Raw genomic sequence first — 23513 nt, 5'->3', positions numbered from 1 at the left:
CACATAGGTCCGATCCGGGTCCCGGGACACCGATGTTTTTTAAAAATTACTTAGAGACGGTATATTAAATTTTGTAAGGACCCCATAAAAATTAATACTTGTAACCCATACTATTATGATTGAACTGGTACAGTGGAAAGTCCCTTGTTTTACTTGTGAGAGGTTGTAGGTTCAAGCCCCACCGTACTCCTTTTTTGTTGTTTTTTTAATATCCTAGTCTTAGTTATTCAGTTAGGGTATTTGTGCTTTTTGTTAGTTTCTCTCATATAGTCATTATCACCATGCAACATATATAATGTTAACATGGATTTTGCATATTCTTTTATCATTTACCTTGTGTATGTATATTATAATTAATCATTTATATGTGTTAGAGTTATTTTTTCATGTTTTGGTCAATTATGTAAGACCATATATATAGATTACGTTCATGTTTTTCGGGTATGAATTAAAAGTGTATGTTTCATTTAGTTTCTAATTTAGATTCTTTCTACTTACTCGTTTCCAATGACACCATAGTTCCGTATTTTATTATGTTCCTCGCCTCGACCCGACCCGAATAACGACCGACCCGAAAAATTTTGTAAACCGAAAAAATTGGACCCCATTGACAAAATATCCTGGGTCCGCCACTGTGCTTCGGGTAAACGGGTTGGTGTTTTTGGGTAATCGAGTCGGGTATCATCTAATTCCATACCCGGCCCGTACCCATGAAAAATTTTAAATCTTAATCTCATACCCGGCCATACCCATCGGGTTTCGGGTATACCCGTGTAACATCCCGTTTTTGTAGATATAAATAAAATATTTCGAATTTTACATTTCATATATGTTAAACGAGCATGTTAGTTCACGTTTTAAATTATTAAACATGGTTAAAAATATTGAAATAAGAAATCGATTATATATATATATATATGTTTCTACAAAATTATGTATATGCATGTTCGAATATGTTAGCCAACAATATAATTATATAATTACTAATATATATGATGCATAGAATTCTCTTGGTTTAGAATAAGGAGTGCACGTGGATGAGACATCACCACAAAAGCATGCTTACCACCTATTCACATATGTCAAGTTCGTAGCAATTTTCTAAAATACAATTAGCCTTCCTTCATCTATAAGATAAGAATCAGGAAGTTTTATGTTTATGAGAGAGAAACAAATATATATGGCTGTGAATTATGAAGGGGACGATGGTTCGTTAACAACAAAATTAAAAAGAGAGTATGCAATAATAGTCGATGGCAAAACTAATGGTGCTAGTTATTAATATAAGGAATGAAGACTGTTGCTTGTTTACAATGGTAAAACATAGCAACCAGTGGGATTCATGTTAGTTTAGTAATAGAAGATTAATTGGTGGTACTTTCGGTCTCGTATAATCTAGATCAACGTTTGAAGGTAAAACACTCAATCCATATATATATTAGGAACTGCATTAATATATATAACTATCAATATTAACTATTATTAGCTTGTTGATATGATGGCCTGGAATTATTGGGTTAAGATAATGTTAAGTTTAACCACTTATGTTATTTATTAAACCCTATATTAAATTTTATATATATTGCTAATTATAGGAGATAAAGGGCAATTGAAAAAAGATCCACTTGAAATATTCTCTAGACGTCCAGATGAGTTCATACGACTCTCCGTATCTTTTATATAATTTGGTCATAAGTTTATTTGGATGATAGAACTTGTGTAAACATGATTTTATTTGCATGAGTAATGATAAGTGATCTTATGATAATATATTGGAGAGTATAATTATTGCCATGGGTGTAACGTGGTGGGGGTTAAATCACGATTGTGTGATAAGTATTGCCACTGGTGAAATGTGGTAAGAGTTAAATCACCATAGTGTGATAATTATTGCCACAGGTGTAATGTGGTGGGGGAAATAAATCACCATTATGTGATCATAAGAGTAAAAATCACATCTTAAATAATAAATTGCCATGAAAAGAATATGGAGGTGGATTGTTGGTTAAAATTGTGATGTGAAAAACATTATTATATTTCGATAAATGAACTCACTTAGCTTTGCTAATGTTATCATAAATAATGTTTTTCAGGTAAACCACCGGTGCACAAATAGAAAAGTTTGGCCGAGCCTCGATATGTTGAAAGATCGAACACTATGTTTATAGCCCATGTTTGCTTGTATAAATTATGGTTAGTTAAATAAGTTTGATGGTGTAACTTACTCAACGTATCGGCTTTATATATAATGTGAATTTTGAATATAGTTGTTTTGTCAAATTTTCCATTATAATGCTTCCGTTGTTTGAACAATCTGGGACCGGTTTAAAATATATTATTAAAATAGTAATTTAAAAAGACGTTTCGAAATAGGGTGCTACAACCCGTCCCATTTGTTTCGGGTTTTGGGTATACCCGTCGGGCTCGGGCTTTTGTCATCCCTACTTAGGATTAAACTCTGGTCTCGAGCCATAAATAACCAAACCTTCCCCTCCAATCACTATTAACGCCCACGAGTGGGATGAAGCCCTTGATCGCTAGAAGGTGTTATGATGTTTGCGAGTGATGTGGCTAAAGCCCCACAACACATAGTCTAATCTTTCAATTATATCTTTCTAAATATTTATTTGGAGTAAAGTGTTATCTTTGTACCTAAGATTTGATTGTAACTTTAGTAAAGACCGAAAAAATATTGGTTTTGGTTTGGTTTTGTTTTTTGTGAAGAACCGAAATAATCATAAAACTAAGAAAACCGAACCTTAACCATTTAAACCGAATGTATTGTATACCAAGTCTTATTTTTATTTAGCGTGCTTTTAGAACTTAATGGTTAAGAGACACGTTTAGTCATCCATATGTTTATTTTTTATTAACCCAAACATTCTAAACCAGAACCAATTAAAAAATAGCCTCTTAATAGACTCATTAAAAAGTTACCAAACATCCTCTAAATGTTGATGAATTTATGACCATGATCTTTAATTTTAATTGTAGGTATCCTTTATTAGCTGAGCTCTAAATTATCGTATTGGCCATTAACCTTTTCTTTTGAAAAAAAAAATATTAGGCCAATTATGAATATCTTAGGTCAAACTTTTTTTATGTCGATAAGCAAACTCGAAAATACTGAAAAAAAAACAAAAATCAAATAAACCGAACGATTTGGAAAAAATAAAAATCCGTAAATCTGATTTTTTAATTCGGATTTTAACTCAAAACCACACGAAAGTGCCACACACAGTCACACACACCCCTTGCATGGTTACTCTCTAAAACTATTATTTCACAGTGTTTTTCACCTTTTTAATCATTTTTTCTATTTTCATAAATAATAATATTACTCTTGTGGTTACTTTTAACATCTTTCAATTGGTCAAATTAATTGACATTTTTAACATTGACCGTGTTTGATGTAAATTATAGTATAAGTAGTGGCGTTCCTTCGCATGATGCGAAGGGAATTCCATTTATCCAAAAAAAAAAGACAATATTTTCTTAGAAGTATCTACTCAATCAAATAAAAGTAACAAATAAAAGGTTGTGAGTTACATAGTTACGTTGCCTTACGGTTACGCTTCGGTACGAGTAGTAAAAATATCGTAAAAGATGAAATAAATCGTAAGGAAACCAAAACCATAAAAATGAAGAGCTAGGAAACAGTAAGAATACCGATATTTTGAGCCCAAAAAATAAAATCGTGACATGCCCAAAAGGATATCGACAAGTGTTTTACATCGATGAAAAAGATACCAATACCGGTATTGACGCTGTTGGTCGGTATCGGTTTGACTCGTTACAAAAGTTGTCTCATGTAACCAAATAATAGAATCGTGTTTTACATCAATCGAAAACCATAAAACAGATAACGATACCAGTTGTGTTTGCCTGTTCATTGTTACATAGTGGTTCCCTTTCTCACTTTCTTGGATTGGGTCACAAGTTGGAAACAATGGTTCAGTTGATAAGATTCTATCATTCTATGCCAATCCCCACACTTTAACAGTTTAGTTCAATTGTTTCTAAAATCGCACCGCCTGGTCCGATGATGCTGGTAGTTTGGTTATGAGAAAATTGACCGGTCAAACTAAACTGTTTGGTTTTATGAATAACAGAGAAAATCAGATGAGTTTTGACATATTTGCATTCTCACTTACATTGAGCTAACCAACTTTTGAAAAGGATTAACCGGCCCGACCTGGACAAAGCTATTTGGTTGGCTTTTTCAAACCGAGACTGTTTTAACCGAGAATGGCCGATGCAGCCTGTTTGGTTCTATCATGATCAAATGAGCCTGTTGACGTCGAGTATAGCAGATTCTTGAAACAGGTCAAATGGGGCCTTTATCGATGGTTGAATGGTTTTTATCAGCCAAAGGCAACACTTTTGATCTACTCTCTTGCGATATGTTTGTCGGGAAGACTCTTGGCTAAGGAAACACACATTAATAATAACGGAAACGATAAAGAAACTAAAGCATAACAACCAAATTCATACAAAAAATAATGGAAAAGATAATACTACAAGATATAAAGCTTCAAAGTAACCTTAATTCTAAACTGATCAGTTTTCCAAGAGCAGATGATCAAACCCAGCAACTGTTTGGAATGAAGGGGGAGGCTTGATGAAATTAGAAGAGATCGATTTCAACTACAGTGGAGGCTCGATGGAGCTTCAACAACTTCATAGAAAACCCCAACTTTTCATCCGACGTAATGCCATTGAGGTATTTGGAACGAAAAACAATCCTCTTAAAGAAAGGGGAAGACGCAAGTAAATACTTTATCAAAGATAATTCATTCTCAGATCCTTTCAAATATTCAAACACCACGCTTCGAAGCTGCAACATCCCTGTTGTATTGTAGTCTACTTGAGGTGGCAAGGCATCATCCTGCAAAAATACCTAACTAACATTAAAATGCAAAACTATATATGAGATTATAAGAAACACCGCATGACACTTACCCAGACACTTGCTGTGATTTCAAGAGTCTGCATATTCGGGCAGCTCATAATCAATTCAAAAGCACATGATAACTTCATACCATTGTCTAAACATATATTTGATAACTTAAGAGCCTTGAGGCAGGGAAAGGCGGTAGAGACCCTCTTGTCAGCAACACCTTCTAACAACTTCAAGAAAAGAATGTTATTAGATTATGAAAAAAAGAGTGTTTAGTTTTTGTAAATAAAACTTCAAAGACAAAATTTAGCTTTGATTACCTTGCCGTATTCAAAATCCAACTCAAGCTGTTGAAGTTTCGGAAGAGAACCTAGAAGCTCAAGGATTGTACTCAAACTTGTAATTTCCCTATCACTATCGGGAAGATTACACAATGATAAATACAATACTTTGAGATTTTCAAGTTTTGCAATCTCAACTAGTTTTACTTTCATGTTAGGTAAGAAACACCATCTAGTTTCAAAATCTCAAGTAAGGGACACCGAGTAATAACCTCCCCAAGTCCACTGCTCTCTGCACCCAACTCTAAGCTCAGTAGATTCGGAAAACCATAAAAAGTAGGTGGAGGAGGAGTGAAACAACAATTATGAAGTTTCAAATGTTTCAACTCTAAACAAGAGAAAAGATGGATAGGCAGCTCAAATGGTGAATCATTATAATCCTCAAGAGTGAGGTCCTTAATTCCTTTTCCGGACAAGAATGAAATCCATTGAATGACATCTTCATCGTCAACACCCCATACGTCGTCTACTGAGAGGACAAACTTTGTAATGGCTCCTCTAAGTTGAAGAAGAATCATGCCAATAACTCTCTCTCTCTTTCGATAATATCCAGCACTTGGTTTTCTTATATAATCAAAGAAGTCGTCATTGAATACGAGTTGGCTAATAAGCAGAGTCCACTTAAACCTCCAGTTGCTCGACAAGATAGCGGTCCTCGCAGCATCTTGTAACGGTAACCGATCGAGAATATTAGTTAGCACATTATCAGGCATGGTGGTAATGAAATCTTCTTCTGGTGCAAACTCGGATGTTTTATGTCTCGTGTGAATCGGTGGTTCCATTACTCTAAGATAGGAAATGAAATATATTATTAACCCTAGAATTAAGGCTTAACTTCCCCAATTTAACCAACCGGTTAATTTCCCCAATTTTTATTATTAACCCTAGATTCAGATACCGAGTAAATTAGCTCGGCATAATAATAATAATAATAATAATAATAATAATAATAATAATAATAGTAATAGTAATAACATACTATTCATCGTTGTTGGTTAATGAGTGGTTCATTTGTTTCAGCAAATAAATGAGCCGAACCTAAACAGAATAATACATTTCTACAGATAAACAAGCAAGTGATGAAAACACATGATATATTATTATATGATTCTTTCTAACCTTTAAAGATATTAACAGTGTCCGATGATTGTCACTACAAGACGACTCAATTGTCTTTTCCATGTTTATTATTATTATTAATAGTAAATTTCTTTCTTTATTTCTACAGATAATAAGAAAGCAAGTGATGAAATTACAGAAACAATATTATTATTATTATTATTAGAAACAACCACTAAAAAGGAAAAGGAAAGATTAATACATTTCCCAAATTTTTATAAACCCTAGATTCACAAACCTAACGAGTAAAGACACTATGACGATAATAATAATAATAATAATAATAATATTATGATTCTTTCTAACCTTTAAACGAAATGATGAAGAAATTAATTAGCAGAAAGAAACGTACCGATGACACTCAATTCAACCCACTCACATTTGAATTGATTTGATTCCACTCACTCCCCTGTTTATATGTGTTCTCCTCTTTTGTATCTTTATTTTTTTATTATTATTTTAATACTTTTATTATTAAGAATCAGTTTGGATTTATTTTAGTCAATGAAGTTTGACCAAAATAACTATTTGACTATCGAACTCGTCTATTTTATCAGTGTATGATATATGGTATATATATTTTATTTATTTGCATCCTTTAAACTAATTTCGTTAAATTAAATTGTATAAATCAAGTTTCACTTTATTCGAGTTGGGTTATTTCAATTTTAAGATTTGAGAGTTGTATTCGAATTAAAAATAAGTTTTGAATACGCCTATTCGAATTTGAGTTTATTTGAATAAAGAAAATAATATACAAAAAAAATACAATTACAAAAAAAATCACTATTTTACTTAAGTTTTAACAATCTAGCACACAAATAAATGCAAAATCAAAGTAAAGAGTGTCGAGTGAGTTTCAATTAGTTGTTAAACAACGTGCGGTTGTAATGTTGATGGCCTTATCTCATTAAGCTAACGTGTTGGGCTTAAAACCGTTATTGTATATAAACAAATAAATAAATAAATTGAGAGGAAACCTTCGAATTGTGTTTTGCAAAATATTAAAAAGTGTATTGCATAAGGTGGTAAGCCGGTAAAGGTGCACAAAGAAACCATACGAGCTGGACTCGATGAAACAACTTAAAACTGTTTTTTTTTTACACCTGGGTATTCTCTACCCAAAACCATCTTGGGATTGATCATTGGACCTCCACAACATATTTCCCGATCCGTTACCATTGAGACACCATCTTGGGACAAACCGAAGCATCACCCATTTAATATAGGACAAGTATATTTAACTCGCTAAAAGTGGTCATGGGACCAGTTGATGGAGACGCCCATTCACCCAATGGTGGCGTAGACCGTTATCTTTATTTTGTTATATACAATAATCTTGTTATTGAATTGAATTTTAGTGTAAAAGTAAGTAAATGGAGTAACAACTTCTAGGCTTATAACTAGCCCTAAATAAAAGGTGTATCACGTTTTACAGGCCCAAATCTTTATAAGCATCTATATAACAAGACTAGTAGAGTAGTAGACTAGTAGTAATATATCTTCACCAAAAAGTCAACGTTGACTTTTTGACCTGCTTTAAAAAAAACAAATTTTCTCCTTGTATTGTGGTTTCATCATTCCTGCTATATACATCAGAGACTTAAATCATAAGCAATATTCTTATTGCAACTGGAATCCCTTGCTCCTATGGACCTCCATTAACAGTAAACCGTTTTCAAATCCCCGGAACTCAACTTCCCGAAACTTGATCCCATATAGCCCAACCAATCTCGGTTTCTCCCATATATACTAACAATCTAAAGCATATCCAGTGTGACTCATTCCAAGGTAAGAAGCCAAATATCACCTGAATTTATACTAGACATAACAATTTAACTCATATGCATTGTGACCCATTCCAAAATAAGACGCCAAACATCACCTTAATTCATAGTATACTAGACATAACAAACACAGTTTTGAAGTTTCAAAGTAACAAACCAAGCTTTACCATAATATATTCAACAGAAACAAAAGAAAAGTTAAAAACAACTTCCTAAAATTAGGAAAAATCAATTTCAGCTTAAGCGGAGGCTCGACGGAGCATCAACAACTTCCTAGCAAACATCAACTGCTCACCGGGTGCAAGAGAATAGCGGGGACGAATAACAATCATTTTTAACAAAGGAGAACACGCAAATAAGTACTTTATCAAGTGCACTTCATTCTCTGAACCTTTTAAATTTATAAGTTCCACACTCTTGAGCCCCGTTATGTTGTATTCCACCTCTGGTATTGGAATCGGGTCAGCCTCCTGGAAGAAAATATCTAACTAGTGTTCAAATGCAAAACTATATAAGTAAGAGATTATCCGACAAACAGCATGATTGATACATACCTGTTGAATTGCTAAGATTTCAAGGGTTTGTAGATTCGGGCAGCTCTTAATCAATTCAAAAGCACATGATAAATTCTCACCATTGCATAAATCTATTCTATATAATTTAAGAGCCTTGAGGGAAGGAAAGGCGGCGGGAAACCTCTTTTTAGCACCACCTTTGGTCAACTATACAAATGTAGAATGAAAAAAAAAATGAGACTATGTTTCAATATGGGAAACTTTAAAGACACAAGTTAGCATTAATTACCTTGTAGTCTTTAAAATTCAAATGAAGCACTTGAAGTTTTGGAAGAGAATCCAGAAGCTCAAAGATATTGTAGGAACTTACGGTCATCGTAGTGTTAAGATGAGACAACGAGAATGATAATATTTTGAGATTTTTAAGTTGTGCGATCTCATCTAGTTTTACTTTGCCTACTTTGTCCGAATCATAGAGTATCAAAATCTCAAGTAAGGGACACCGAATAATAAACTCCCCAAGTTCACTGTTTTCTCTAAACAACTGTAAGCTCAATAGGTTTGGAAAACCAAGAAAAGTAGGTGGAGGACTGAGACAACAATTATAAAGTTTTAAATGTTTGAACTCTAAACAAGAGAAAAAACGGGTAGGTAACTTAAATGGTGTTATACCATCATGCGCAAGAGTGAGGTCCTTAATTCCTTTTCTTGACAAGAACAAAATCCAGTGACTAACGTTTTCATCATCCAATTTTCTGCGGAGGACAAACCTTGTAATGGCACCATTAAGATGAAAAAGAAGCCTACTTATAATGCACCCATAATTATTTGTATCGCCTGCTTTATATGATAAGTAATGAAAGAAGTCGTCATCAAATACGAGTTGGCTAAGCATATTCCACTTAAACCTCCAGTTTCTCGCCAAGATGCTCGTCCCCACCGCATCTTGTATTGGCAATCGATCCAGGATATTTGTTACCACATCATCCGGCATGGTGGTAATGAAATCTTCTTCTTCAGGTGCAATTAGCTTGGGTGCTTTATAAGTCACTTCCATTATAACTCTTAACAAGAGAAAGATATTGATCATAAACACAATAAAACAAAGCAAAACAGATGATGTTACAAAATACTTCATTAATTTCCCAAGGAAATTATTAATACTTGAAGGTAGTTGTATATATAATGAGCATATAATAAGTTGAGCATATAATAAGAATGAAAAATCATATAACAAACCTTAGATTAGAAGGGTTGATAGGTTATAAAAGATAATTTAAATTCAATTTAAAACAAAATAAATACTTAATTTGAGACCATAGGTTGCAGATACAGTGCTACACAATACATATTATACATACAGAGTGAGCTACCATAAATAGAGAGAAATTGAGTGACATTTTAAGCTCGGATACATAACATTAAAATGAGTAAATGAAAAATAATTATTACAGTAACAATAATAATATGATTCTTTCTAACCTTAATTAGCAGAAGGAAACGTACAGTTAGTGTCCGATTACTCTCAATTCAACTCTCACATTTGATTTGATTTGATTTGATTCACCCACTCACTCCCCACTCCCCTGTTTATTTTCTCTTTTTGTATCTTTATATTTTATTATTTTAATACTTTAATTATTAAGAATTAGTTTGGATTTTAGTCCAAGACAAAAAGACAATTTAAGTATCAAACCGAGTTTTGTTGTTATATTTTATCTATTTGCATCATCTAAGCTAACTTTGTTAGATTTTTCTATTAGTTTTAACTCAATGATCAAGCGTCCCTTCAACTTGATAAAAATACGGGTTTGACACTCAAGTAGTAATTTTGGTCAAGCCAAAATCAACTCCCTTTATTAAAATTGTTCTTCAAGTCCAATTAATATGTCAACCCCTTTCCAAGAGATCATATATGACAACTCGTAGATAAGGGTATCAAGTGATATAAATCAAGTTTCACTTGATTCAAGTCTGGTTATTTCAATAAATCAACAACCTTTCATTGATCAAGTAGTATTATAGTAGTATTCCTTACTCTTAACCATCTTTTTATACTGGTAACATTCTTTACCGAAAATGTTTTTTCCCAACCTAATATATGGATTTCTTAAATGTCAAATCTGGTAACAAAGTATTCAATGGCTACCTTAAATCAACCCTTTTTAAAATTTTTTTTTTATCATTTATCATTCAATTTTTTTATTAATCAACTATGATCATGTCATGGTGAACAACCTTTTCAACATTTGTTTTACAAGTTCGATGCCAATGGCATACCACCATACTCTAATAGTTTAGTTCAACTGTTTCTAAAACCGTAACCCCCCCCCCTACCGCGCCGGGTCCGCTGGTGGTTAGTCTATGAGCAAATTGACCGGTCAAACTAAACTGTCTAGTTTTGACATGTTTGCCTCCTCCCTTGCACTGGGCTGAATGAACTTCTGAAAACGGGTCAACTGGCTGACCTGGACAAAGCTTCGGTTGTCCATTTCAAACCCGCGCTGTTTAAACAGGTTTACTTTGTTTATAATCAGATGAACCTGTTGACTTTCGGTAGACCAAACAAAATCCAAGGTATCCATCTGGTCAACTTGGGCCTTTATAAGGTTTAATTAGCTGCCTGAATCTTATATTCATTGTAATTCATTCCAAACTAAGAAACCAAACGTCACAATAAACTAACAAAAACGTCTTTCATTGCTCCTTGACACTATTTAGAGCATATTACACAGCAGGGCGCATTACAAATATCCAGGAAATAATAGAGAAAATTAATACAAATAAAACTAGGATAGATCGATATCAACTACCGGGGAAGCACGATGCAGCTTCAACAACTTACTAGCAAACTTCCAACTTTCCAACCGACGTAATCTTACTACACGAATGGGAATGAATAACAACCTGTTTTAAGAAAGGGGAAGACGCAAGTAAATACTTTAACAAACACAATTCGTTCTCTGAACCTTTCAAATATTGAAACATCACACTTTGAAGTTGCAACAGCCCCGTTGTATTGTAGTCCTCCAGTGGAGGCGGACCAATATCCTGGAAGAATAGCTAACTAGCATTAAAATGCAAAACTAGATATGAGATTATAAGACATGCAATATGATGCATACCCAGTGAGTTGTTGTGATTTCAAGAGTCTGAAGATTCGAGCAGCTCCTAATCAATTCAAAAGCACATGATAATTTCATTCCATCGTCTAAGCATGTTCTTGATAATTTAAGAGTCTTGAGGCAGGGAAAGGCGATAGAGAACCTCTTGTTAGCAACACCTTCTATCAACTACAAGTAAACAATGTTATCAGATTATTTTTAAAAGAAAAAAGGAGACTGTTTTTTGTAAATTTAACTTCAAAGACACAATTTAGCATTAATTACCTTCAAAGACAATCATTTCGAAGCTTGCAAAATCCAAATGAAGCTTTTGAAGTTTTGGAAGAGAACCCATAAGCTCAATAATGTCGCTGGAACTTGTAATCGTAAACAAAGGATCGAACAAGATCATGGATAATTTTTTGAGATTTGAAAGTTTTGCAATTTCAGCTAGTGTCACATTGTGTCGGGGAAGGGTAATACCCAACTTCAAAATCTCAAGTTTGGGAGACTGAGTGAAAAACTTACCAAGTTTCTTGATTAAAGGTGCTACATGAGGCAACTCTAAGCTCAATAGATTTGGAAAACCATGAAAACTAGCGGGAGGATCGAAACAACACTGAACAAGCTTCAAATGCTTTAATTCCAAACAAGAGAAGAGATGGGTATGCAGCTTATGTGGTGGCATATATAGAACTCTCTTCCAAAGAGTGATGTCCTTAACTCCTTTGTTTGACAAGAACAAAAACCAATGGTTAACATCAACATCATCCAAACACCTCTCGTCTATGTAGAGCACAAACTTTGTGATGCCACCTTTAATATGAAGAAGAATCCTACTAATAATTCTCCCATAATCTTTTTTCTCTACTTCTTTTTTTGATAAATACTTGAAGAAGTTTTCATCGAATACGAGTTGGCTAAGCATAGTCCATTTAAACCTCCAGTTTCTTGCCAACATAGCGCTCCTGACTGCATCTTGTAGTGGCAAGCGATCGAGAATATTAGTTATCGCATCATCAGGCATGGTACTAATGAAATCTTCTTCTGGTGCTTCATGTGTCCCCTGAATCACTTTCATTACTCTAACAAGTATCAAGAAGACATATATTAATAATAAACACAATTAAATCGACTGAAATATAAAACCTATACAGTAACATTAAGTATTACAAACCCTAAAAAACCTTGGCTTGATTTCCTTAATTTTATCAATCCTAGATTCAGAAACCTAACGATTCAGCAGCAACTATCAAGTAAAGATATTGTCATGATGATAACCATTAAGAAAAACAATATCAAACGTCAAGTCCCGTATCGATAATCAAACACATGAACTAACGATAACTCTCGTTTATATTAATCAGAAAATATAACTCTAAAAACTGATTACAATGTCTCAAACCCTAACTCAGTTTGACTCTTCACACTCTCTAATGTCTAACTATAACTCTGTTTATATAGACTAACCTAACTTGTTAGACAAGACATTACCAAATATAATAAAACCTAATTCTTGGGTTGGGCCTTAATTACACTTGGGTCAAACAACAATTGAGCCAACAAAACGATTCGTTAGTGACTGATTTTCAGAAATGAACCAAAACAACAAATTTGTTATACATATAATGAAAACACATTAATATTATAACCTTTGAAACAAACAAATTATGAAAGAAATTAACCTTTGAATTTGAGTGAAAAAAAACTCATTTGATATCGCTCACTCCCTATTTATTTTCTCTTTTTGTATCTTTAATTTTATTTAAATCTTTTTTATTTAACAATAACAATTAAGGGTAAAGCAGTGGCGGAGGTACACACAACCCACCGGGTTCGGCCGAACCCACTTTTTTTTCGGTTTTATATATAGCCTATAGCGTCGTATTAACGAGCGAACCCATTCTTTTGCGATGAGCGAACCCGTTATAACTAAAAAAAACTATTCGAACTCATTGATTCAAGGGCGAACCTTTCTATTGCTTAGAAGTGTAAGTATTAACTCACTATAGTGAAAAAAAGAAAAATGAAGGAGCATATTGAATCCTTCTGCAACAGAAAGTTTAAAACTATGGTGATTGATTGGTAGAGAAGAAGATAAGTATTTTATATTTATTTAATTATTTTAGATCGCTGACACATTTACTTATGAGACACCAGTCACACCATGGCCTAGTATTTCTCTTCATTCACACTTCCATGTAATAATAAAATTTATTTTAATATTTTATGTATTCTGTTTTTTATGTATTTTCTGCCCATTACTTGATTGTAGCATCAAATGCGGAGGTTGTTTTAAGCTACTTGTAATTATATTATTTATGGGAGTTAGAACGATAATCAGAGATAGCTTTTTCAAGCAATTTAGTCTTCATATTATCTCAAGTATTAGGGTTAAAATCAGAGTATTTTCTTACTTGAGTTGAAGCAACACATAATTTTTTATGTACTTTTGTATAAAATAAAACATCTAAAAACAATCACCCTATATCAATAAACTCATTATCCGCAAGTCGTCACTAAGTATTAGCTCATTATGTTTGTATACTATTAGTTCTATGTGGTCAGGTCTCCTCTTAATCTAAAATGTTTAAGTTCCTTCTATTCATTGATTATGAAAAACGTAGTTATAAAATATTTTAGTAAATAACTTTTTTTTATAAAATATAAAATGATTTTAAATTTTAAGAGAACTATAAAAACTACTTAATAAAAAGTACAAATGGGCCAATAAAAAATACATGCATATAGATTAATATAAAAGATCAAAAATGTTAATGGGCTTATAACTTTATAACTAACTCAATTAACACTTAATAAAAAATTTTGAATTATTATATAATATATTTTTATTTATACTGACTTTTTATATTTTTGAATATTGACGATGAATTTTTGCTATGTTACTGACATGACATGTTATTATCTAACACAAAAACTTTGATGCCAAAAATTCGAGCACCGAAAAATCCCGAACCCATAGGAAAAAATTCTTGGCTCCGCCACTTGGGTAAAGGCCAAAGGTTTCAAGTTTCAACTCATTTGAAAAACTAACAAATTCAGCTAAAAGGACGCAGGTGGATAAAATATGGAAATCTTATGAAAATACGGTTGTCATTTTTAGTTAAACCTTAGGAACCAGCTCTTCGAAATAATAATAATAATAATAACAATAATAATAACTATATATATATATATATAACTATGTCGTGGGACAAAATCGATTGGTAAAACATGGGAGTTGCAATCGGTAAAACCCGAGCGTTGAAACCTGGGTATTGGTAACCGAGCGTTACGACGGTGAGTAAACGTGAAATCCCTTGGGATTGGTTATGTTCGTCATGTTATAAACAATGTTGGTTAAGCCCAAGCGTTAAAACTCAAAACACAAATTTGTCAAATTAACTTATAAAAAATAAAAAAAATAAAAACGACATTTATTCAATTGCTAAAACTCGGGTGTTGGTAAAACCCAAGACTTGTCGTTCCTAGATGTTGAGATGGTGAGTCAACATGAATTCGGTCGGTTTCGATCGTGTTCGTTACAATTCCGGGACTAAAACAAAGTATATATAAATTGAGGTGGGCTAATGCCTTTGTTGGTGTAACTGAGGTGCTGGTAAACCCGAGTGTGATCGGTCCCGTGCGCTGAGTCGGCGAGTCTTGGTCTCGGTCAGTAAAAATCGAGTGTTGGTAAAACCCAAATGTTGTCGATAACGAACGTTGAGACAGTGAGTCTACACACTACAAACGGTTTTCGATACATTTGTTACGATAACATAAGTAAAAAAAGAACAACAATTTAGGGCCACCACTTGGCCCGATAGAAGGTTGGGCACCAAGCTTCATATAGACAAAGATAATAAATTAATAATAGTTATAATAATTATTATTATTATTATTGACGACTTTTTCCCCATTCTTGAAAGAAAGAAAAAACCACCACCTCACAAATAATGAAAAAAATAGAAACGAAAATTCACATTCTTAAAGAATGATGCATTCCTTAAATGCTAAGAGGATGAATAAAGAAAATAAAACATAGGTTTCACTTGGATAACATAAGAGTGATGCCAAAGACAATATTGATGTCAATAACTTTACTCCACAATCAGTCATGGTGAAGAACCCTTTCATCATTTGAATTTATAAGTTCGACGCCACATCACCAATGCCATACTACCATATTCCAAACGCTTAGTTCAACTGTTCCCACAACCGCACCGCCACGTTTGCTGGTGCTGGTAGTTCGACTATGAACAAATTGACCAGTCATACTAAGGGGTTGTTTGAGATTGCTTATTTTCACCAACTTACAACTTATAAACTTTTTGAAAAGTAATAAGGTGTTTGGGATTGCTTATATTGTGAGAAGGAAAACTTCATAAGTTACAATGTTGTAACTTATTAACTTAATGAAAAGTTATAAAGAGGTAAAATAAGGAATCCCAAACACCCCCTAATTGTCTGGTCTTGAGAATACCGAAGCAAACTGGATTACTTTTGACATGTTTGCCTCCTCCCTAGTACCGGTCTAAATTGACTTTTGAAAATTTGGTCAACTGGCCCGACCTGGACAAAGCTTCCGGTTGTCTATTTCAAACCCAAACTGTCTAAACCAAGAATGGTTGATGCGGCCGGTATAGTTTGATTACATGAACCAGTTGATTTCGGTTGAGCAAACAAAACCAAAGGTACCCATCTGGTCAATTTGGGCCTTTGTATGGTATAATAAGCTAGAGGTGTACAAAACCGGTTTTAAACCCAAACCGAACCGGTTTATAAACCGAACCAGTTTGGTCAACGGCTGGTCAAAACCTCAAAGCAAAAGACTTATACTACTTACTGCCTGAAACTTATATTCATTGTCATTCATTCCAAAGTAAGAAACTAAGCGTCATAACAAACTAACAAAAACGTCTTTCATAGCTCGTTCACACTATTTAGAGAATATTACACAACAAGGCCATACAAATATCCAGGAAATAAAAGAGAAGTTTAAAACAAATAAAATTAGGACAGATCGATATCAACTACCGGGGAAGCCGGACGCAGCTTCAACAACTTACTAGCAAACTTCAACATTTGATCCGGTGTAATAAAATGGAACATGTTGCAATACATAACAAACCTTTTTAAGACAAGGGAAGAATCAAGTAAATACTTTATCAAACATAATTCATTCTCTGAACCATCCAAATATTCAAACAACACGCTTTGAAGATGCAGCAGCCCCGTTGTATTGTCGTCTAGCAGCCCCATTGTATTTTCGTCTACCCGAGGACACGAGGCAGTATCCTGCAAGAATACCTAACTAACATTAAAATGTAAAACTATATATGAGATTATAAGACAGGCAATATGATACATACACAGTTACTTGCTGAGATTTGAAGAGTCTGCAGATTCGGGCTGCTCCTAATCAAATTCAAAGCACATGATAAATGAATACCATCGTCTAAACATGTTCTTGATAATCTAAGAGTCGTGAGGCAGGGAAAGGCGAGAGAGAACCTCTTGTTAGCAACACCTTCTATCAACTACATGAAAAAATGTTACCACATTATAAAAATAAATAAATAAAGACTATGTTTTTGTAAAATTCAACTTTAAAGACACAATTTAGCATTAATTACCTTGCAGTTTTCAAAATCCAACTCAAGCTGTTGAAGTTTTGGAAGAGAACCTAGAAGCTCAATGATTGGACGGGAACTATGAATGTCAAGATCAGACAATGATAAAGATAATATTTTGAGATTTTCAAGTTTTGCAATCTCAGCTAGTTTTACTTTTCCTAAAGAATCCAGTTTCAAAATCTCAAGTAAGGGACACCGAGTAATAACCTCCCCAACTCGAGTGTTTTCTCGTAAATCCAGACGCACCACTAAGCTCAATAGGTTTGGAAACCCATGAAAAGTCGGTAGAGGATTGAAATAACAATTAATGAGTGTCAAATGTTTCAACTCTAAACAAGAGAAAAAATGGGTAGGCAGCTTAAACGGTTCTTCACCAGCATACACAAGTGTAACGTCCTTAATTCCTTTTGTGGACAAGAATGAAATCCAATGAATGATATCTTCATCTTCAACATCCAATTCGCCATCTACATAGAGGGCAAACTTTGTAACGGCTCCTCTAAGCTGAAAAAGAATCCTACTTATAACTCTCACGTGATCATTTTCATCATTTGCTCTTCTTAAATATTTAAAGAAGTAGTCATCGAATACGAGTTGGCTAAGCATAGTCCACTTAAATCTCCAGTTTCTAGCCAAGATACCCGTCCTGACTGCATCATGTATTGGCAATCGATCAAGAATATTAGTTATCACATTATCCGGCATGTTGCCAATAACATCTTCATGTGCAAACATAGATGTCTTGTGTCTCCCGTGAATCGGTTCCATTACTCTAATGAAATGAAATACATTAATTAATCATAAACATAAATGGATTTCTATTTTTACATCAAAAACTCTTCATATATTAAATAAAAGGATTCAATTACAATAAAGAGGTGGGTAAGCGGGCAACAAGGTGAGCCGCCACCCCCTTTTGAATGGCAAACCCGATCCTACTGAAAACAAAGTTATAATTCTTTGGCGTCGTGCACGACCCGTTGAACTCTTTTAAGAAACGTAATAGCTTCGGGGGCAAGGGACTCAAATGTATCAAAAGCAAAAGGATATGTTACATAATAATTACTATACAAGAAAGTTAGAATTCAAATACTTATAAAAACATGGTAAGTGAAAAACTCTAGTAAAAATATAACAAACCCAAGAAGTAAGTCTTAATTAATTAATTTAATCCAAAGCCCTAGAAAGCTAAGGATGATTCGGTATCGGCATCGATGGAGGAAATAATAACAAGGATTAAAAACAGAGTTAGTTAAAAAATCAATTTACATATAATAGGTTATGAATGCACCGTCACAGCACATTAGAACCAACCAGTAAATGATTAAACTTTGTATAAACCCTAGCTAGATTCACAGACCTAACAATTAATTAATTAAATAATTTGTCAATTAAAAGCATACATTAATATGAAACGCATTCTGACCTTCAAAGGAAGTAGAAGCCGTCTCCGGCTGGATGAATTTGAAGTTTGAAAACTTAATCAAACACCTGCCTTCATTTTCTCTTTATATATTATTCTTTATATTTATTTATTTATTTCTTTTGAACCACCATTTATTTAATTTTTTTTATCCCCCACTCCTGGTTTAGTGACAGGAGTTGGGTTCTTCGGTTGAAACTTAAGTTCAAATCTCACTTGTATCATTTTTGTGTGGATATTTGTTATGAAGAATTTGAGTTACGCTTTGTGTAAATGTTGTCGATTCAAACCATGGTGGCACAACGGCTGTTAAGTGGTAGTCAGCGGTATGGTTTCCGGGGAAACGCCCAAACCAAACTCTGAAGTCATCGTGGGATCAGCTAAGACAATATAGTCTGGCTAGAGTAGGGCATTGGGGCTCTTCAAATTTAGAGAGTGCGGTGGCCTAAATACAAGAAAGTAGTCGTTCTAAATTTATTTATTTTTATTTTTTTAACCGCATATATTAATCTTTGTTTCGTTTGTTATAGTAATTTTTTCATTGAAATTATTAGCTGGTAAATTATTCTTTCCATGTCAATACCGGTACCATATCGATACCAAATTTTTTTGAAAAACAGGGATTGAAATTCTCGGGTTTTGTGCGGTTTGATATCGAGCTTATCCCTATCATTCTCCGTTAATCCATCTTTTTAATAACTTTTACACTTAAATAAACACACATTCTGACAACACAAATATTAATTTGGCGTTGTTAATCTCTCTCACTTATCTCCTTTCCACGGGTTGTGACACCCGTAGAAGCTACCCGACGGATGTTTTTGGGGGCGGCAACAGTGTTGCCAGACTACCTAGACTACCTGCTCCGACCCCCACCACCCTAATTCTTTTTATCATACTCATTAAGGAGATGTTTTTGGGGGCGGCAATAGTGAATTCCTATGTACTATCATATTTGGGTCACTTTTTAATATAAGATAGAGGGGTTGCACAAGAGAAGGTTTCACTTATTGAAAAGAGAAAAAAAAGACTAACCATGTTAGCTGTTAAGTATATGCGGCAAGATGGACATGTCAAAACGGGTTATTTTATTGGGTTGAAAAGTTTATGTAGCATGACTGGTTTTGAGAAAACCGGAGCATTGGATGAGTTTTGACATGTTTGCCTCCTACGTTACCAGGCCGGCTAACGACCTTTTAAAACTGGTCAACCGGCCCGACCTAGACAAAGCTTCCGGTTGTCTTTATCAAACCAGACAAAGCTTCCGGTTGTCTTTATCAAACCTGGACTGTTTAAACACGGGAATTGTTGATGCATCCGTTAAAAGACACCTGTTGATTTGGGCAAAAAGACTAAGGGGCTGTTTGGTTCATTCAGATCTGAATAGAGCCTCTGTCCCATTCAGCAACAACATGAGTCTGAATTATTTAAACCCAAATTTTAACCATTCAAATTTTTTCTGTCTAGAATCAAACAGTGAAGTCTAAATGAATCAGATGTGTCCATTTCCATCTGAATGGTTCCATTCGGATGTAAACAAACAGCCCCTAAAACCCAAAGTACCCAAACTCTTGAAACAGGTCAATTTAACCAATACATGTTTGTGGGAGATATTGTTGGCTCAAGAAACAAACATTATTAACAGAAAGAAACTAATTCATAGGTCTCACTTGGATTACATAAGCAAACAAAGAGTGATGCCAAATAATCAAAATCATGAAAAAACCTATGGAAAACACAACAGCATATAAAACTTCAAAGTAACCTTAATTCTAGACTGATCAGTTTTCCAAGAGCAGATGATCAAACCCAATAACTGTTTGCAATAAAAAAACACCATTTTTTCATCCGATTAGATGAGATCGATTTCAACTACATTGGACGCTCGATGGAGCTTCAACAGCTTCATAGAAAACGCCAATGAAGAGGTAGGTCCCAGCAAAGCCATGTTGGACCCGCAAGACTCACCTTGAAGAGGGACGTCTGCGCAAAGACCAACTGAATCCGCAGGACCCACCATGCTCAGAGAGATGAAGACCTTACACGCAGTAAGCCAGCTGTTCCCGCAGGAAAGCCTCCCTTGGTAAAGTACCCTGCCTGTTCCCGCAGCTGCAGATACAAGCCAAGAAGGAGGGCTACCCGCACTAACAGTAAGGCTACACGCATAAGGCACTAACTCTTATACTTCAGTAATGTCACCTGAAGAAGGAACGAGCAGGGCGGGAATATTCCCGCCCAAAAGAGCCAGTCCGTACGCTTCTAGAAGATCTTTTGTACTATACCTACCAAGGTATGGACAAATAGACAAGATCTGGTAAAAGCAACCCATGAACCAATCACAGGGTGACAGCTCACCGACAATAGTACGAGGAGCAGCACGCTCCAGTACAAAAGGTCACTATCAGCCGCTGCCTACCCACCAACTCCCATCGTGGCACGAACATAGCCCGTAGTTGGTGGAAAAGGAATATTATACAGCTGGCCGTACCTGCTTGGAAACCTACCTTCGGCTATAAATACTCCAACACCTTGGAACGGTATCATCATCTTATCTTCTCTAGCTATTTCTCTCTATATACACTTATATTCAAAGCAATCTAGTCTGATTCTCACGCCGGAGGGTGGTCATAAGGAGGAACCCCCCCCCCTTTTCAGTGACGAGCTCACGGTGTCTGTTTTGCAGGTCGAGAAGAATAACCATCTTTGCCGGACCTAACCCTCGTGGGAAACATCTACTTAACCCTAAGATTATCCGTAATCTGCCGGGGTCATTTAGTGTTTCTTCATTGACACCATCCGTGCATTAAGCTAGAATTTATTCATCTTTTTTCTCAGTTTTTTCAAACATCTGGAAAGATGGTTAAGGTTACTCCGATGCCAAGGCCACCGAGTGACCAAGAAACTCCGGTAACCACAACCCCAACTACTGGAGGGAACACCGGCGAATACACGATTTTTACGAACACTACCCTGGTTACCCAAGCCGGGGCAAGTTCAGTAAACAATCCTCCCCTAGGATTCGTTGATACCCAGTTGGAGAAACAATAGACGAGGCTTCCTCGCCAAACACTATAACAAGTTAAGGTTTGGGCGGAAGCACGTCAGAAAGAATTCCAAGCCGAGTTGGACGAACGTTTATTTTCACTCCAACAGGCCAATGATGAATTCGGAAGTACTCGCCAACAGCTCAACATGAGCAATGATTGCGAGTATTTGGACGATGAAGATTGGGAAGAATCTGACAGTGACGCAAACCCTCGTCATAAGGCGAAAGGGAAGCATAAAGAAGCAGACTTCCACTCGAGAAGAAATTTCGAGGGATCCTTCAAACCAAAGAACACGGGGGGAAACCCACATGACTTCTCCAAAACCTTCAGACCAACTGTTGCGAATGCGGGAACGTCCAAATTTGCAAGGGACATTGCGGAAGCAATCGCTCCAAAGAGTGCCAAACAGATGTCCAACATAGGCACTTACGATGGCATATCTGACCCGGACGATCACTTGAACAGATTTATAGTGGGGGCAACCGTCAGTAATTGGACGGAACCCACATGGTGTTACATGTTCCAGATGACGCTCGTGGGGGCAGCCAAAGCGTGGTTTGATCGTCTACCGGTCCACCACATCTATGATTGGGCAGACTTCCAGCACAAGTTCAGCCAGCACTTCAGTCAACAAAGAAAATATAATGAAGAGCAATGGACGATCCTCAACTGCATCCGAGAGGAAGACGAATCTTTGCTAGACTTCATCACTCGCTTCAACTCAAAGAAGCTAAGTCTGGGCATTATTAGCGAAGATCTTGTTCGCGCCGCTTTTATCCAGGGCGCTGAGTACCCAGAGCTCATCCGCACGTTGACGGGTAAGGATGGCATGCCATCCACGTGGGATGCCATCATGACAGCAGCTAAACGCTTCGCCGAGACGGAGAAGAGAAGCAACTGGGTAGAAATCTTCCCCAGAGCACAAACCTCTACACGCAGAGGACAAGAGAAAATAACGTCCGTACCGCCCGACAAAGTAAAAAGAGGAAGCTTGGTATTTGGCAGTCAAGGATAAACTTTGACACCTCATCCAGCTCTCGCCCTCTATTAGGCGGAAGGGACAACACGCACTCGTCAAACCGAAATCCCAGATGGACGCCACTCACCAAAAGCGTCACCGAGATATTTGCCACCGAGAAACTCCCATGGCCAAAGGCTCCGATAATCCGACAACGTCATAACGCTGATCGGAGCAAATCCTGTGACTTCCACGGGACAAAAGGCCATACCACGGAGGAGTGCACATCTTTGAAGGATATCGTCGAAACATTCGTCAAAGATGGGAAACTCACACACCTCGTGTCGTCAATAAAGAACGGAGGGAGGAATGAAAATCGGTACAAGGGCAATGGACGAAAGCCCGTCGACATCAGCATTCACATGGTTCATGGCAACGTCAGAGGAAGAAAACGACGAACAACAGAGCCAAGTGCGTGGAAGGAAGCCGAAGTGCACTTCCCGCGTGTGCCAGGAAGGCCCAACAAAGAAGGCCCCATAGTCATCAAAAGCCAGCTGGGGCACTACATCACCTCCCGCACTCTTGCTGATAACGGCGCTTCGTCAACGGTCATGTACAGGCAGTTCTTCGACAAGCTAGACGACGAAGACAAAGAACGCCTAGAAACGGTTTACGCCTCGATG

The 23513-nt window shown here is 35.7% G+C and overlaps 3 protein-coding genes and 1 pseudogene across 4 annotated transcripts; all 4 read right to left on the bottom strand.

The window, feature by feature from the left end:
- Positions 1-4341: 4341 nt before the first annotated feature.
- LOC143580769 (F-box/FBD/LRR-repeat protein At1g13570-like) lies at positions 4342-6421 on the bottom strand (annotated as a pseudogene). Its single transcript, XR_013143719.1, has 4 exons — positions 6361-6421; positions 5221-6027; positions 4963-5130; positions 4342-4888 (listed from the first exon to the last, which is right to left on the bottom strand). The product of XR_013143719.1 is annotated as an F-box/FBD/LRR-repeat protein At1g13570-like (transcript).
- Positions 6422-7792: 1371 nt separating this feature from the next.
- Positions 7793-9754, bottom strand: LOC143580772 (F-box/FBD/LRR-repeat protein At1g13570-like). Its single transcript, XM_077063714.1, has 3 exons — positions 8952-9754; positions 8702-8869; positions 7793-8617 (listed from the first exon to the last, which is right to left on the bottom strand). The coding sequence occupies exons 1-3, from the start codon at positions 9750-9752 to the stop codon at positions 8387-8389; spliced, it is 1200 nt and encodes a 399-aa protein (XP_076919829.1). The 5' UTR covers positions 9753-9754; the 3' UTR covers positions 7793-8386.
- Positions 9755-11208: 1454 nt separating this feature from the next.
- Positions 11209-12847, bottom strand: LOC143580774 (F-box/FBD/LRR-repeat protein At1g13570-like). The gene is made up of 3 exons (XM_077063715.1): positions 12062-12847; positions 11788-11955; positions 11209-11713 (listed from the first exon to the last, which is right to left on the bottom strand). Exons 1-3 carry the CDS (start codon positions 12845-12847, stop codon positions 11507-11509), a joined length of 1161 nt encoding a protein of 386 aa, XP_076919830.1. The 3' UTR covers positions 11209-11506.
- Positions 12848-16609: 3762 nt separating this feature from the next.
- Positions 16610-18177, bottom strand: LOC143580770 (F-box/FBD/LRR-repeat protein At1g13570-like). Its single transcript, XM_077063713.1, has 3 exons — positions 17403-18177; positions 17139-17306; positions 16610-17064 (listed from the first exon to the last, which is right to left on the bottom strand). Exons 1-3 carry the CDS (start codon positions 18168-18170, stop codon positions 16780-16782), a joined length of 1221 nt encoding a protein of 406 aa, XP_076919828.1. The 5' UTR covers positions 18171-18177; the 3' UTR covers positions 16610-16779.
- Between the last annotated feature and the right edge of the window lie 5336 nt (positions 18178-23513).

The sequence above is a fragment of the Bidens hawaiensis genome, unplaced genomic scaffold (assembly GCF_021521415.1).
Source record: "Bidens hawaiensis isolate Kalapana, Puna unplaced genomic scaffold, B.hawaiensis_p1.1 tig00030599_1, whole genome shotgun sequence".
NCBI lineage: Eukaryota > Viridiplantae > Streptophyta > Magnoliopsida > Asterales > Asteraceae > Bidens > Bidens hawaiensis.
The sequence above is the reverse complement of the archived record's forward strand: the minus strand, read 5'-3'. Positions and strand labels throughout refer to the sequence as shown.

What these genes read in the sequence shown, in the direction of transcription:
- LOC143580772 (XM_077063714.1), bottom strand. Translation starts at nt 9,752, where the DNA reads ATGATCAATATCTTTCTCTTGTTAAGAGTTATAATGGAAGTGACTTAT. An exon ending in TGAATTTTAAAGACTACAAG is followed by an intron (nt 8,870 to 8,951) that starts GTAATTAATGCT and finishes ACATTTGTATAG; the next exon opens with TTGACCAAAGGTGGTGCTAA. An exon ending in AAATCTTAGCAATTCAACAG is followed by an intron (nt 8,618 to 8,701) that starts GTATGTATCAAT and finishes ATTTTCTTCCAG; the next exon opens with GAGGCTGACCCGATTCCAAT.
- LOC143580774 (XM_077063715.1), bottom strand. Translation starts at nt 12,847, where the DNA reads ATGAAAGTGATTCAGGGGACACATGAAGCACCAGAAGAAGATTTCATT. An exon ending in TTGCAAGCTTCGAAATGATT is followed by an intron (nt 11,956 to 12,061) that starts GTCTTTGAAGGT and finishes GTTTACTTGTAG; the next exon opens with TTGATAGAAGGTGTTGCTAA. An exon ending in AAATCACAACAACTCACTGG is followed by an intron (nt 11,714 to 11,787) that starts GTATGCATCATA and finishes CTATTCTTCCAG; the next exon opens with GATATTGGTCCGCCTCCACT.
- LOC143580770 (XM_077063713.1), bottom strand. Translation starts at nt 18,170, where the DNA reads ATGGAACCGATTCACGGGAGACACAAGACATCTATGTTTGCACATGAA. An exon ending in TGGATTTTGAAAACTGCAAG is followed by an intron (nt 17,307 to 17,402) that starts GTAATTAATGCT and finishes TTTTTCATGTAG; the next exon opens with TTGATAGAAGGTGTTGCTAA. An exon ending in AAATCTCAGCAAGTAACTGT is followed by an intron (nt 17,065 to 17,138) that starts GTATGTATCATA and finishes GTATTCTTGCAG; the next exon opens with GATACTGCCTCGTGTCCTCG.